The 17,075-nt window shown below is 41.1% G+C and overlaps 2 protein-coding genes across 3 annotated transcripts in view; both read left to right on the forward strand.

The window, feature by feature from the left end:
* The window catches only part of LOC134812232 (uncharacterized), a 112,522-nt gene extending 110,463 nt beyond the window's left edge, over nt 1-2,059 (forward strand). For both annotated transcript variants that reach the window (XM_063819499.1, XM_063819498.1), the window contains 4 exons: nt 408-554; nt 1,175-1,254; nt 1,485-1,563; nt 1,742-2,059. In XM_063819499.1, coding sequence (XP_063675569.1) covers nt 408-554; nt 1,175-1,254; nt 1,485-1,563; nt 1,742-1,859 — 424 coding nt within the window. In that variant the 3' untranslated portion in view covers nt 1,860-2,059. The remainder of the gene's footprint in view (nt 1-407; nt 555-1,174; nt 1,255-1,484; nt 1,564-1,741) is intronic.
* A 3,698-nt stretch (nt 2,060-5,757) lies between these two features.
* LOC134813086 (protein sneaky-like) lies at nt 5,758-10,981 on the forward strand. The gene is made up of 3 exons (XM_063820765.1): nt 5,758-7,579; nt 7,743-7,803; nt 10,326-10,981. The coding sequence occupies exons 1-3, from the start codon at nt 5,778-5,780 to the stop codon at nt 10,536-10,538; spliced, it is 2,076 nt and encodes a 691-aa protein (XP_063676835.1). The 5' UTR covers nt 5,758-5,777; the 3' UTR covers nt 10,539-10,981.
* Nucleotides 10,982-17,075: the final 6,094 nt, after the last annotated feature.

The raw sequence follows: 17,075 nt of genomic DNA on the forward strand, positions 1-17,075 counted from the left end.
TCTCTCTCTCTCTCTCTCTCTCTCTCTCTCTCTCTCTCTCTCTCTCTCTCTCTCTCTCTCTCTCTCTCTCTCTCTCTCTCTCTCTCTCTCTCTCTCTCTCTCTCTCTCTCTCTCTCTCTCTCTCTCTCTCTCTCTCTCTCTCTCTCTCTCTCTCTCTCTCTCTCTCTCTCTCTCTCTCTCTCTCTCTCTCTCTCTCTCTCTCTCTCTCTCTCTCTCTCTCTCTCTCTCTCTCTCTCTCTCTCTCTCTCTCTCTCTCTCTCTCTCTCTTGAGTAATAAAACTTGTTAAGCGATTTAAACCAAAACAATTTCCTCTGTTGAAGTTATCACGATGTGTCACAATGTGTCACAACGTGTCACAATGTGTCACCATGTGTCACAACATGTCACAATGTGTCACTCTCCACAGGTTCTACAGAGAGCTAAGCTCAGTAACCCACGCTGTAGGCCTGCTCTGCCTGGCCCTGGTCTCACTGCAAGTTCACAACTTGATAGAGATCCCGGACACTAATCCTTCTCCTCACGTCCTACTCCTCCTCTCCTTCCTAGCTTCAAGGTACAATTATCCCTTGCTTTGACCCCAGTTTACCTTACCTAACTTGTTAGTCTATAATTGCTCGCTCCTCTTCCTGTTCAGGAACCTTGAAAAGAGCGCCGTACACAGGGACTGGCGTGACAGGTAACTGTTTACCATTCCCGATTTATTGTAGGTTTATTACCTACTAACTCTACGGCGCGCGCCGAGTTGCTTCGCAGCACATCGACGATCTTATTTCGACGATCAATATTTCAAATAAATATTGTACGGGTATCACTTGACCATTGTTAATGATCTGGCCCGGCGCGCGCTACTTCGTAGCTCGTGCCGTCGAGAAGAAAGCGGCGTCGAGTGCCGTCGAGAAGAAAGCGGCGCGCGCTACTTCGAAGAAATTTAGACGAGTAACATCCGTCAAGGGTATCACCCGTTAACCGATTTAGGGATTTACCCTGCTTGAGGGTACTGCAGCTGTTCTACTCTTAATGGGAGCAGTAGACGATAACTTATCATCTCGCTTAGGATCTGTCCATAACGTATTTTTAAAACTAATTTAGTTCTTGTTTTTGTAACCTAATTTTTTTAGTTTTTAACAAATTTAGTTCTTGTTTTTGTAACCTAATGTTAGCGCTACTTATCAGGTTACTTTTCGGAGCTTGGTTTGACGATGTGATGACGAAATTCTTGTGGGCTTCTAGTGCTCTCATAATGTTCTACACAGGTTGGTTTGTAACTGGTTTGTGAACTGGAAAATCTCAAGTTAATATCGAATCCAACATTGATAATTTTTGCGGTTCTCAGCAGTAATTTATCCCGCACCGAAGAATCTGAACACAAAGACAGCTCTCATTGTTATATTATTGTACACATCTTTTTAAATTATGCGACTTTCAAGTTTGTGATATTTACTTTTTAGGTACCACTGTAAAATAACTGTTCATTCTGTTTCAGCCATCAAAGCGCGACATTGGCTTGAAATGATTGGACCTACTTTCCTCTTCACTTCATTCTTCACCTTCTATTTTAACCGGTAATGGTCTTCATTTTTACCCTCTGTCATATTCATATCTTTTATTGCAGTATTACTATTAAGTTACTGAATAGTAACAATTTAATAGTATTAATAGTAATTCGAGCCCTTCAGGATGTGGACTGGCTACATGATACTGAAACACAACAAATTTACAATGATATATAATAACCCGCAGGACGTTTACTGATAACAGAGTGATACTAGGTATCAGTGATCTGGTGTGGTACTTACTCCTCCTGAACATTTCCCTTCTTCTTATTGGTCACTCTCTGTTCGCTGTACACGATCACTGAGAAACATTTTCCTTCACTGTGTCCAGGGATTAAAGTTTATATAGAATCGGCTATTTCAGAACCCATAAAGTGTAAGGGTGTTTCAAAGTGTGTTTTCAAGTTCAATTATTATTCCTTGTATAATTGTCTATTAATTTCTTTGATTCTTTTTTGTTGATCATGATCTCACTTACACTACGTACTACTACTTTGCGTTGATAATTGTATGATTTGTATTGTATTTATGGTTAATTTAATTAGTGAACTGAGAAATTTTATTGTTAGAATAAAATTGATTGACGATGTCAACCCTTCGAGATCGTTGCTCTGCGAAGCAAGATTGATAGATCGCGTCGAAGTGGCGACGTCCTCCAAGAATATAAATTAAAGAGATGGTTCTGGATAGAGTTTACCTGGGGACCTATAAGGCTATAATGTCCATAAACATAAAGATGCGGCAGAATGGCAGGCTGACTGCCTGAGCTAGGAGGTGCAAGATATATAATTTATATAGTGCGGGTCACGTGACCTCTGCTCTCATCACGTGACCCCGATAAACCTTCGATCGCTTAATGCTTAAGTTTTATGATAAATTCTACACATTGTTTTGAAAATTTAATGACAGTTATTACGTCGAGTGATAATCGGCAAAACCTCCCCAATGCCCAAGCAGAGATATGCAACATACACTCACAACGTGTTGGGACATTGCCATTGAGTCTTGACGTATTTCGTTAATACACGTTGTAACCCCTTTTCGGCGGCCGGAGTGCACGAGAGAGGCTTAGGGGCGTTCACCAAAATCGCAGATTTTCAGACCACCCCCCTAACCCCTTCCCCCTGTCCGGGTGTGTCCTAATTTTGAAAACCACCCCCCGGATTTCCAGCTACTTTCAAGTCGTTTGATTCTAGTCGGCTTGGAAAACTGTGTATGTAGAAAATACCAGCTGTTGATTAATCCCAGTGAGCCTGCCTTCAGAGGTATCACAGTAGGTAGTGCGCCATCGACAGTGAGCCGCGCGTGCCGACTGTAGGATGGTTTTTTAGCGCTAATTTCGGCCAGCACAATTTTCTTCACACAAATAGATATTAAGTATCCTTCCCGACCTCCAATTGCAACAAAAATTGGTAAGCTTACTCATAGACTTACAAGGAAGGTGTCCAAAAAGTTTAAAGCATATCCAACCATCAGACATTATGTTACAGCTAAAAGCAGCGTATTTTGCCCCATTTTGATCACTACATCAACTCCGATATCCATCAAATTTTTCGGACAGTTGTGAAAGCCCTATTGGAAGGTCGTCGCCAATTTTCAGAATGATCTCATTCAAGGAACTGAAGATATATCCAAATAATACGACAAAAATCAACGAATTTGGTCAAATTTGGTCGAATTACGCGACTTTTACAGCTAATTTTGCTCCAAAAGCCGCGCACCATCAAATATGGCACCTAGGCGATACTCACTGATCTTTCCAAAAAGGTATGACAAATTTGGTATTGTGAAAATTCTCACAGTCTCTAGAAAACACTGGTACAAAAATTTTTAAAATCCGAGCAAGTTTATGGTGCACCCCCTAATCACAGTACTGCCAAACATGGCCGTGCCTTTTATACATTCTATACTATTATAGCTTGTCATACGTTGTATGACCCGCCGCGCACGAGTGCGCGGCTCCCCCTGTATCGTAGAAAGTCAGAGGTATCACAGTACTGGCAAATATGGCCGTGCCTTTTATACATTCTATACTATTATACCTTGTCATACTGCATACGTTGTATGACCCGCCGCGCACGAGTGCGCGGCTCCCCCTGTATCGTAGAAACTCTACAGTATAGTGAAACGACAATGGGGGGGGGTCACGACGTGATACAAATTATACCCCCGTTACTGTTTTTTTTTCAGGCATTCAGGGCTCATTGGAAGTCGTTCAGCAGGTTTATTTTTAGTCCAAACATTCTAATTCGATGTCAAAGATGACATTAACGGGTGATAGTTACTCGTAAAATATTTGTTTCAAGACCGTCGACGAGTCCAACTCGGCGCGCGTCTTGGTAGGTTATAAACCTACAAAGAAGACAGGAATAAAAAATAGTTATGTGTAGGTTTTTAAGAAATTTGCGCAAAATCAAAAATACGCGCCAGCATTGTTATACTTATAGTATTATAGTTATATGACTATGAGCCTTAATATAATGCGTGAAAAAACAGTCAAGGGGGTTAGGTATTATAGTATATCATGTTTAAAAGACACGGTCGTCGGTCATGCTTGGCACTGCACCAGCACTGTGATTTCGATATTACATGTCAGGATTCATCAGAAGTTCAGGAACCTAGCGATTATAAAATTCAGATAACATTGCTGGTTAGTGGTTACTCTTCTGTGCCGTGTTCAGTATTTTCAAGTAAATTAACAAAACACAATCAAGCTGGCATGAATCAGAAATCTGATAACTTATATTACATATTTTGATATCACATGTCAGGATTCACCAAAAGTTCAGAAGCGCAAACCTAGCAAGTATAAAAATTCAGATAACATTACTGATTTATACTTTTTTTATGCTGTCATGTGTTCAGTATTTTCAAGTAAATTAGCAGGCCAACACAGTATGCCTCTTGTTTTGTAGCGCAATGCACTACTTCTGTAGATCGGCGAGATGCACCACCGAGATGCACCAACGGGTGATACTCGTAAAATATCTGTTCCATATATTGGACCGTCGACGAGTCCAACTCGGCGCACGTCCTGGTAGGTTGTAAACCTACAACACCGGGCCTCGCCGAGCTAGGAAGGATTGACATCGTGAATCAAGCCCCTTGTTGTTCAAATTTACATTCCTCATTGTATTACTAGAATTCATTCCTTAAAACAAATTATCCAAAGATTGTTCCATATTCTTCCTCCGACCTTGCATGTTGCACCCTTTTTGTTCACCAAGCCATGTATTCTGTAATGAGTTTACCATTTACGCTTAATTGACGATGTCATATAATTCATCGCAGCTCGGCGCGGCACAGTAGCTTTGAGAAGCCTCATTGAGTGCTTGGCGCGGTACAGTAACGCATCGCGCTACAACATTTACGCGTACTGCGTTACGCGCGCTACTGCAAGCGAGAGGGCTTTGGTTAAAGCAACCCTCTTTGAGAGCGAGACCTATAATTACTGTAAGCATATTTTTCAAAATTCGCAGGACTTTTCCTTTGACCCTTAAATTGGCACAACAAAATTTTGCTGGATTTATCATTTCACATTGCTAAATTTTTAATTCACGATGTCAATCCTTCCTAGCTCGGCGATGCCCAGTGGTGCATCTCGCCGAGAATATGCGCGGCGCGGCCCAGTAGTGCATCGTGCTACAATTAAATTTGAATTCTGGAATCAAATTTCCTGAAATTTTTTTGAGAGAATACAAATATTTTACAGGTATCACCCTTGGAGGACTTCGCCGCTTCGACGCGCCGCGCGAACTAGCATTCTTGCTTCGCAGAGCAACTTACCTGAGGTCCCCAGGCTATTATGTTCATTAACATATATTAGAGATTAGGCGGAATGACAGGCTGAGCGCGGCCCAGTAAAGAGCAACGATCTCGATGGGTTGACATCGTCAATATCAAGTATCACCCGTTAATTTCGGCCCCAATCATAATATGCATTTGAAATCGAATTATTCTAATTTTCTTGAAACTGTGTTTGAAAATGTTCTTTACTGCCAAATTGCTCGGCTAGGCCTTTTACACTTTTTGCTGTTCTTGAAATTCAGGCTGTCATGTAGCCAAAGCGCGTGCCAAATTTGAAAAACTCTAAGATTTTGGTCCCCTCGTTTTAAAAAAATTCCTGCATCCCTGCCTGCGCCACATATCAATATTATTATAAGCAGATATATTTTACTATTAACATTATTTATGATCAGATAATTTCTAATCTGGTTACAAGAATGGCTGCCGATACTCGGTCATCAGCCGATGTCTGCTCTATGATCGAGAAGTTCGAGCTTGTAACTGTAAACAATGTCCGAGAACAAAAATCTCAAACTGGAAGATTTCGCTACACACCCGCTGCCTTCCTAGCATATATATCACAGCGCCGACTAGCAGGCTTACTGATTGGTCCGATTTATGGACTTCTTCTCTACCTCTACATCACCCATCTTATACTAGCAGGACTACCCTTCACAGCACCCGACAACTCTAGCTGCAGTCCCACCAACACCTCCTGTTGGACAGCAGGACTCAACCAGACTAACATTAACGAGAAGGCCCTGATGAGTAAGAGAACAAGTCACCTAGTGGGAGGCGGGGTTGGTGCAGTGGTGGGGTCCGGACTAGCCCTCACCAGTGTCTTCTCTACCAGGGTGAGATGCAACATGGTCCTCATTTTACCAAGTCTGCTGACAAAGCGTGGGAGAAGCTTCATGTTCAGCTTTGCACTGGCGCTAGTGATTGAGGGACCACTTTCCACGCTAGAACACAATGTTCAAGAGGTAGTCCGTTCGTTCACATGCATGTACCACGAGATGAAAAGTATGGCTCAAAGGTTCGTGGAACAGTTTGTTAAAATCATGGAGCAGTTGAACAATATCCTTGTTATGGTGAACGATGCATCCAAAGCTTATCTTGCTCAGCTAGAGAAGGATATTGAGAATGCGACTGCAGAAACACGAGCAGATATTGAGGCTACGAAACGAGACGTGGAAAAAAAGATGAAAGAAATGAAGGAAGCAGCGGAAAGTATTTCAGATGTGCTGAATGCCCCAGGTGGTATTCTATCATCTGCCTGCGATGGTGTAACTGCGGCTGGAGGGGCTATTCTTAATGAGGTTGGAGGTTGGTTCTCTCGGCATAGGAAGAGGTCTTCCAGTTCCTGTGACCCACCAAACCTAGTGGATGTTCCAGATGTAGATATATCTGCGTTTGATGGGATCCCTTTGGATGCACTGAAAAACATTGTCCAGGACCTAAATCCGAACTTAGACCTCATCAATATGGACTTGGATATGCTTGCAGCGAAGATCGATTCAAGCAGTATTCGAAGAATCCGTGAGACACTTCAAGGAATCTTCGTGCACGCTTTCGAATCTTCGAAAGTTATAGCGCGATGGGCTTCCAAGATTTTCTACATAAGCATTATCCTTATTATCTATGATACATATGCTTACGTACTCTCATTTAACAAGGATGATGCGTTCGATAACATGACCATCAACCACAGTTTTAAGGAGATCTGCGAGAAAGAGAAAAAGCCTAAGGTGACTCCGATGAGATGCTGGGAGCTTAATGAGAAGTACCATCTTGCAGTCAGCATGATTTTAAGCAAAAAGGAAACAATATCTTTGGTTAAGGAAAGTGTCCCAAGTCTCTGTGCCGCAATTGTCATCTCTGGCATCCTACTCACGGACTATCTCTTTGCTATTACTCTCGAGGTATTCAAAGAACATGCAAGTTTCGGAATCACATTCCCTGGAATGGAACAGGGGATTTCATTCGGAAGCACCCTGAAAGAAGCAGCAGGCCAGAGTCTCTCCAACACGATAAAGATCGATGGATTCGACCTCTCCACGGACGAATGTTTGCCAAGCCCACAGAGGACGGAGACTTCTTCGATATGGCCTATATTCGCTATTATAATCACTGCATTACTTTCTTGTGTGATCGAAGCTTACTTCAGTCGTCTCAGGCCGATTATCTGCAACGCTTACTACCCCCAACGAGCTCAAGAGAGGGCCGTCTTTCTTCACAAGTAAGAGAATAACAAACTCTTTACATTACTGTATGTCCGACGTACACAATAATGTTAATATCAATAATGAGTCCTGCTTCAAATATACTATAATATACTTTGCATCTTTTTGTGAATAAAACTGCAATTTCTGCAAATTCTGGTTAAATTACTTTTCCCCCAGAAAAATAATGTCGGGAAGAAGAGCGAGGCAGCTGCAACTGGGACTCGTTCTACACAGAGAGGTACATGTTATTCAAATTGAGTTTAGTTATGAAAACCAATCGTAATGTGATTAATATGATCTCAGAAAATAATGGATGATTTCTTCAGTATTTGGCCGCCAAAAATTTGGCGGCCAAATTCCAACATTTTCCCTCCAAATTTTTTGGAGGCCCAAATCAAAAATCCGTTCTCAAAATAAGGTGGAAATGCGTTTTTGAGTCGATTCCGAAAATTTCATGGAAAATTTTGAAAACTGATTGAGTTGTTACAATTTTAATGAAATCAATTCCGCGAATATCGCGAACCAAGATACGGGCAATTTAGTTCATTTTTTGTGGTCTTTTCGCCTCAGTATCCACATTTAAACAGATATAAAGGGGTATAGGACGCACGGCGGTAGTTTCCAAAAAGGTTGGACGGTGCGGCGGATCACATGACACCCACTTTACTTTGGACAGTACGGCGGTACTACTACTACTAGAAACTGTACCTATAAGATAGACCTAGCACTGCTAATATAACAAAATCGATTAGCTATAAAAAGTTCTATTTTCCTCTTTGTTACTTCGAAATTAAATTTAATTAAAATTAAATTGGATAGAGCTTAACATATACATTGTGATTACTAAGAGCAGTTCTTGTTCCTCTTTCTGGTTCGTATCAGATCGCGTCCGGTCTGCACAACGGGCTTTATGGATCTTGGATCAAATGGTTTACAATTACTGACGATCAATGCCAACAAGCGTGTCACATATTTGCGATCACGCATGGGATCTGATCGACTCTATCAAGAGGCGTCTTCAAATAACTGTCTCCTGATCTCTACCAGATCAAGTCACTGTTCTCAGATAACTGAATCTCAATATAGGTTCAATCATGGACTTAGTAAAGAACTACACCCTCAGTAACACATAAAGAGACCTATTTTTGATAAGAGCGGCGGTTATACGTTTAGAATTTCCAAAGTCCTTCAGAAAATACAAAAGAAAACCGCACAATTCCCGCACAAATTTCGAAAAAATCGTCGCACATTTGCCGCATAATTGGTAAAAATTTACCGCACCTTACCGCACATTTTACCTTTATAGTCGGGTGCGGTACCGCATAATTTCCATTTTTTTACCGCACCTAATATGTGCCTCTGCCGGATCTGGATACGCAGACTGATGATCCTCGCCTACATTCCTACAGCGGACGTCCCGGACGTATCCTGGACCAGATGCCACCGACCTTGGACATCGACGACCTCCTCGCCTACTTCCAGACGACATGGATCCAGGGACTCACCACCTCCTCTGGTACTGGACGAGCTAAGTTCCCTCCACTCTCCTGGAACGCTTACGATCGGACCCACTTTCACATGAACAGAACGAACAACTTTGTGGAGTCCTGGAACAAGAAGTTCTCCGCTATCCTTGGACACTCCAACCCCACCATCTACAACTTCATCACATCACTTGGGATTTAGATATTATTGCTATTGAGTGTGTCAAGTTATATTCACTTTTTGATTTTCAACAACTCAATATTCTCGATTTACATTGTCTGCAAAGCCCTGAATAAAAAAAGTAACAACTAAACTAACAAGAATTATACAAAATGATAAAGAGAAAAGAAAAAATAAAACTTATAATGCGAATATAGAACAAAACTTAGAAACAAGTTGAATGTGTAAGTTCTGTCTTAGGTACAGTTTCTAGTAGTAGTACCGCCGTACTGTCCAAAGTAAAGTGGGTGTCATGTGATCCGCCGTACCGTCCAACCTTTTTGGAAACTACCGCCGTACCGTCCTCCGCTGTACCGTCCTCCGCTGTACCGTCCACCGCCGCAGTGACTTCCGCCGCAGTGACCGGTTCCCATATAAAGCTATAACTTACAGAAAGTATGTAGTTTAGGCTTACCTTTCATATAAAGTAAGTTTTATTCAAAAATATTGATATTTGACCAATTTATGGGACGAAATCTCCCAAATTTGGTGCGTATGCCCAAATATGGGCATATGGTTTTTGGCTCATAACTCAGTCTTTTTTGTCCAATCTTGATGAAATTTCATATACGAGTTCAGAAGACCACTATCTACAGACTACAAGTAGAGCACCATAAACCTGGGTTTTGGGCATGTTCAGGGTACTTGGCTAAATTGGGCATATAATTTGGAGTTGCACCAAATATGTGCGTGGCTGCCCCGCGGGCACCGTTTGGCGGTTGGGGTCCGGGACCCCCTTAAAAGTTCGGTCACTGGTCCTAGTTTGTTGGTATTTCGATATAACTGCTATCTCGAAATCAAGTTTCACAAAAAAATACCCATTGGCCCCCCCCCCCCCCCCCCCCCCCCCCCTTAACGGTGTTTTCTCTTGTTTAATCGCTGCCAGTGCCAGTATTTCAGCGGTATTCAAGTTTGTTTTGAAAGGCTACAGTTATATTTGGAGTTGATTGCTCGATGTGATATTCGTTGATTGGTTTACCACTTGCACCACCTCCCTACTATAAATGATTAATAACGTTTATAAGAAAGGGAAAATAACCATTTTCCTTCCTGCAGATGAGCTGCAGAGAACGGAATGCGGATTTCTCTCTGTTCCAGCGAGTTTGGCGAGTGTTCTCAACTCGGAAAGGGCCCATAACCTACAAGACCTGTTTGGGGTGCAAGGAACCACTGAAGGAAGACAAAACTTCCACCTACACTTTCCAGCACAACGGAGAGAAAGTGAGCGCGGAGATCTGCTCCGATTGTGCAAAGGAACCAAACGAGTGAAGTTTGCAGTGGTATTGGTAAATTGTTAGCATGTTGCATAAGATTCGTTAATGTGATCCATAGTAATACTAATAGTATGGAAACGAGCACGTTCCCATGTAAAGATTTGCAATCGACATTTGATCAGTTTTGACTTTTGCGGTTATTAATATTACGTTTTGTGGAGTGCTTTACATTTAAATCGGCTATATCTTCGGTTGGGATGGATATTTTTGATGCGATAAAACTGAAAATCAAAGAAAACTATTAGCTTACTCCCTGTACTGTGACCACAGGCCTTCTAGATTAGGTGATACTGATATGTACCCAGGTAAGCCTAAACTATTCGGTTAAATTATATTGTACTTCTATTCTTATTGTTTTCGTATAAAATATGTATAACTCAAAGTCAGGGGTGTAGGAAGCGGGGCGAGGGGCCAAAAAGGGCCAACTTTTTCATTTAGTCAAACATTTTCAAAGTTTTCTTGGAAACTACTTTTGTTCATGTTTCATGCTACCCTGATCATTATGAGCCAAAAATATTTTTTTCGGTTTTCGGAGTTCGATATACGATTTTGGACTCGAGTGTTTCCCTTTGTAATGCGATCTCTGAAGACAGGCCTCCCGGCCCTTCGCAATACGAGCTCGGAAACGAGTTTTTCTGGAAATTACTTTTGTTCATGTTTCAGGCTTTGGCGCCAAAAAATATTTAGAATTTGGCCCCCCCCCCCCCCCCCCCCCCCCCCCATGAAGAAAATCATTCCTACACCCCTGCTCAAAGTACAGTTGAAACTAATAGTAATTGTTAATTGACGATGTCAATTCATGGCAGCTCGGCGCGGCACAGTAGCGCATCTCGCCGATCGCGCTACAAAGTAATTGGTAATACTAATAGCAAATTAATTTTGTTTTTAGAAAAAGATGTGCACTGTGCGTTAGTTTAAGTCTGTAGTCGAATTTTTTGGCATTGGTTTTTCTTAAGTTAGTTTAATATACTCCTAGTCTTACGGTGTAAGAGGGTAAATATACCGGGGTATTTTATATCTCAGTGCTCAGTGCTGGCAAGCACGACCGCCGCCATTATACTCACTGTACTATTTACGCCTGGCCCTATACCATTAATATTATACCCCCTTTACTGTTTTTCAGGCATTATTAAGACTAATCGAAAGTCGTCCAGCAGGCATATTTTAAGTTCAAAACATTATAATTCAATGTCAAAGATGACGGGAATAAGAAATAGTTATGTGGAGGTTTTTAAGAAATTTGCGCAAAATACGCACCAGCACTGATATACATATATGAAATTCGGTAAAAAAACCCAAAATCGCCATATTCAGGTGCCTTAAAGGACCAGTTAACTGAAAAATTTGTAGTCTCTAATTTGGCTAAGATTTAAATCAGCTGTGACAAACTGGTAAAGAATCGTATCGCCGAAAGAACCAACTCTCTAGCGTACGTGTAACGCGTGTTATTGCAATAATAAGCTGTGGCCTCGTGACGTCATAAAGTCCCTCAGTGCGCGCTTGCATAGCGTAATTTACATTACAAATGTTTATCATCGTCAATAAAACACGTGTAACTCACTCAAATTTTAGAATTATGACTATTACCCTAGTTCTCCAAAATCCTTATTGTTTTGGCTATCATCCTAACTAAAGGAATAGCTGATTGGATGTACAGTGCTCACGTCATGATTTTAAACAGTGATATAGGTTCTTGAACAGTGGCGGGTGAATGTACGGTTAGAAAGTTTCTGCTATTACAACTTATGAGTATTGCTGAAAGCACAATGTAAGGCCTACACGGACCGCCTCTAACTAGCCAAGCCCTGTTTACATGCCGTGTAGCAGGGGACTAGCATATGTGATAATTTTGGATTGTTTTCATTGCTTAATTACACAAGCAGGGAGACTGTACCGATTATTTTTCCCCAGTCCATGAAACTCTAACGAATTTAGAAAGGATACAGATAAGTTATAAATTATAAGTAGGAGTTTGTTCAATTCCGAGAGCAATTATATTTATAGCATAGCGAAATTTCTAACTTTAATCTGCAAGTGTCTGCCAGTACAGGAGACAAGAAGTCTGGCTACTTTACGGCCGTTCCTCTGGGACCATTAGTAGAAGTAGCTACTATCAGAACAGTGCCGTGGGAACAGAATTCCCGCCAAAATACCCGGTCTACCAAATAGTAAAATTACTGATTGGAGGTGTGTACGGTGTGAGGTGTGTTTTGAATTAGACTTCCGGGTTACCTAGTTGTTATCCTAATTGCATTATCATCGGTGCATAACATAAATAAACTACTGGTAAGTTTAAATACCAAGTGCAAACGTGTTCAGTCGATCGACCCACTGAACAACTATAGAATTTCCAAGACCCTATTATTCTCTGGCCATATATTACGGCACGATCGATTGTTAGATGGCTAAATGACCAACGTTAATCTATACAATTCTAAAACTATGAGCTAGCACTTTAATCTAAAAATACCTTTTTTATATTACTCCTGATTTTTACATTTCACGTAAAACATTGTCGCCAGAGGTTGATCATGGACACTAACAGCTTAATTTGAGATAAATGACTTATGAGTTTCTCTAAAGTTAACTCTAAAGTTGTGTAATGTGTAGTCCAGTCATTTATGGACATTTATGGAAATGAACCTGCAAATGTTCTAATACTCACGAAACTTTGCACAGACCTTCCCGAAGTTATGATTAAACGATTTTCGTTTGGAGACATTTTTTTGACCGTGGAGAAAACCCAGGAGGGCCACGCCATTATTGACCCAATAACGTAACCGACCCCTTGCTTCTGAAGGTCGTAGAGACTTCAAAATAGGCTTGAACGAAGCCGCATATGCATGTTTATATAGGAGTTATTGAGCAACACATGGCCTAAAATCCTTACTTTTCGATAAATTCGCCAAAAACCATTTTGGGCGTGGTGCTAAGCCCATTTTCGATATGATCGTGATGGAGTCTTCAGACAGGATGCAAAAGAACCGCAATTAGCATATTAATATATGACTTACGAACAAACATATGCCTTAAAGTGCTTACTTTTTCAGTTATTGGCGAAAAACTGATTTCCGGTTCCAGAAATCATGCAAAACTATGGGTATCTGGTTAATTGGGCTATGAAGGCCCTAAAGGTTTTTGAATGTGTGCAAATTGTGCAGAATGGCCATGTTTATATACAACTTATGAAGCAACATGTACCCTAAATTACTTACTTTTCGAGTTATTCGGGGGAAAAGATTGTATTATGTCCATTTTTTACCTGTAAAATACAGTCTCACGAGCTACTCTGCGCGCAAGAGGGACTTTATGACGTCATCGCCAAAATAATACAAACGCTATTTACACGCGTTAGAGAGCAGTTAGAGATTTAGGAATTTCGACTCGTTGCTTAGTTTGCTATTTGTCACAATCTGTCAAAATATGAGGATAACTTTTTTTTCAGTTAACTGGTCCTTTAAAAACCATGTGAAAATTGAGTTCTGAAATTGTGCAGGACGTTAACCAAATCGACTGCAAAAAAGTTTTAGGAGTATCGGGAAGTGGGATTTCTGGAACCCCTGTTTTAAAACAGATTGTCGTGAAGTATATGAATATCTACTAGTGTAACCCGGCCTTCGGCCGGGATTTCACTGCCGCAGTTAAAAAGGGTATGCGTATTTACCCGCTGAGTCAAAACCCGCATTAGGTGACCCAATAGCATTTTAAACAATAATCTCATAATCAGTTATTTCTTGTGGATAATTAAGTCATTATTAGCCATGAGGGCCGAGGCACCACATTCCATGATCATAAGGTCTGAACACCGACTATTACACCTCATCACTCCCGTCTTGAATTACATGGGGACTCCAGGCTATTATGTTCATAAAGATTTGGCGGAATGACAGGCTGAGCGCCGCCCAGTAAGTCTTGAACCGCTTTCCATTTTTATTTAAATCGTTATAGAAATTAACCCTTGTTAACTCCGCACCACACCCGCCTATTATATTTGAAAACACGCATAACATTGTCGTATGAACTCTCCCCAGGAAAAGTTACTGGCTGGTGGTGGTACTAGAGTTGGTTTAATTTAAACAGACGGCTCGACCTCGCGCGCGACATCAAGCATGATTTGCACGCGTGGCGCATTCCACTGTTCAAACAGCTAGCACGTGACACAATTCAGCCAATCAGAGTACAGAAATCCGCAAAGTTAAAGCTGTGTACTTTTATAAGGCCCAAAATAAGACTTTTCGCGATAATTCAAAATCTACATTGTTTTGAATTTTCCCCCTGGGGGGAAACGTTATTTTTACAAGGCGAACATTTTGTTGAAAACCAGACGTTTCTATCTTTTTTATTTTCGAAGTTAGGCCCCTACCAGTAAGGGTTTCTGGGTGCAGCTGACTGACGCCGAATAGGGTGTTTTGGCCGTTCTAACTTAAGACTTTTAAGAATTAAAGCAGCCGTATTGATCTTCCAAACCTACAACTTTCAAGGGCTAGAATTCGCTGTATTTTGCCGTTAAAACACAACTAATTGTACTGTTTCACTTCATGATTGGGCCGTAATTCAAAAGCAAATTGGCAAGAGATTCCACTGTTCAAACAGCTAGCACGTGACACAATTCAGCCAATCAGAGTACAGAAATCCGCAAAGTTAAAGCTGTGTACTTTTATAAGGCCCAAAATAAGACTTTTCGCGATAATTCAAAATCTACATTGTTTTGAATTTTCCCCCTGGGGGGAAACGTTATTTTTACAAGGCGAACATTTTGTTGAAAACCAGACGTTTCTATCTTTTTTATTTTCGAAGTTAGGCCCCTACCAGTAAGGGTTTCTGGGTGCAGCTGACTGACGCCGAATAGGGTGTTTTGGCCGTTCTAACTTAAGACTTTTAAGAATTAAAGCAGCCGTATTGATCTTCCAAACCTACAACTTTCAAGGGCTAGAATTCGCTGTATTTTGCCGTTAAAACACAACTAATTGTACTGTTTCACTTCATGATTGGGCCGTAATTCAAAAGCAAATTGGCAAGAAGTGGTGCTCACGGTCTCACTTAACGTCACTTAAGAGCTCAGTTAAGAGCGACCGTGATCTTAAGCGACAGACAGCCTGCAGGCATATGATCCGAATACGAAATATCCTTGTGTTCAGCATTTGGTAGCCCTAATTGGTTACTATTCGTACCCAGGAAAAGTTACTGGCTGGTGGTGGTACTAGAGTTGGTTTAATTTAAACAGACGGCTCGACCTCGCGCGCGACATCAAGCATGATTTGCACGCGTGGCGCATTCCACTGTTCAAACAGCTAGCACGTGACACAATTCAGCCAATCAGAGTACAGAAATCCGCAAAGTTAAAGCTGTGTACTTTTATAAGGCCCAAAATAAGACTTTTCGCGATAATTCAAAATCTACATTGTTTTGAATTTTCCCCCTGGGGGGGGGGGGGGGGGGGGGGGGGGGGGGGGGGAACGTTATTTTTACAAGGCGAACATTTTGTTGAAAACCAGACGTTTCTATCTTTTTTATTTTCGAAGTTAGGCCCCTACCAGTAAGGGTTTCTGGGTCTCTCTGCAGTCCAAACAGACCCCAAACACTAACAGTCCCCCTCCCCTAATAAGCTTATGGTATAACATTACAGCGAATCTTCCTGGGCTAACCCAATTATGACGCTATAATACAGTTGACCATTGTTAATGATCTGGCCCGGCGCGCGCTACTTCGTAGCACTTGCCGTCGAGAAGAAAGCGGCGCGCGCTACTTCGAAAAAATTTAGACGATTAACATCCGTCAAATAATACAGTAATGAGAGAGAGAGAGAGCAAGCCCCGTAACTCTTTCCGTTCTGCTCAAGCTATTTTATGTCACATTTTTGGTACAAAACCATCAATTAAACCACTTAAGTTTAAACTTAAGTTTAAATTACCACCGACCGATTTAAAACAATTTTGCTTGAGGGCTTCGTCAGAGTTTTGTCGACACTATACCGAAAAAACCAGTCCCGTAACTCTTACCGTTTTTTTGATATAACCTACCGGAAATTACACAAGGACACACAGACGATCAGACAGACAGACAGACACACACGCACACACATTCTGGTGTTATTAAGGTGATTATATGCATGTATAGACGTTTTGACAGTTAATTGTAGTCAATTGTAGCCTATATTCAAGTGTCCGTAGATTCAAAAGCTTTAAAGATACAGCCATCTCGGACCACAGGTCTTAAAAATAATTGTTTCGAATTTATTTTACGTTATATCAAAAAATAATTTAACGTCATCATCACCACTTGATCATTGATGACGTCATCAAGTAAACCATTTTTAAAACTTGATTTTTGACAAAGTAACAACTTTTCAAACCGATTTTACACCATTAAGGAGTAATTGGGAAAAGCGAGCGACCGATTTCATTCTTGGTATCATTTTGCATTTGCAGACGGTCATTCAAATTAATATCATTTCCTTTTGTTTGGGAAAGAGAGACACTGGCAGCGGTCCACTTTACCCAATTATGGGTTTTGGTCAAATTATACCATGTAA

Source organism: Bolinopsis microptera, chromosome 3 (assembly GCF_026151205.1).
Source record: "Bolinopsis microptera isolate Bmic1 chromosome 3, MBARI_Bmic_1.0, whole genome shotgun sequence".
NCBI lineage: Eukaryota > Metazoa > Ctenophora > Tentaculata > Lobata > Bolinopsidae > Bolinopsis > Bolinopsis microptera.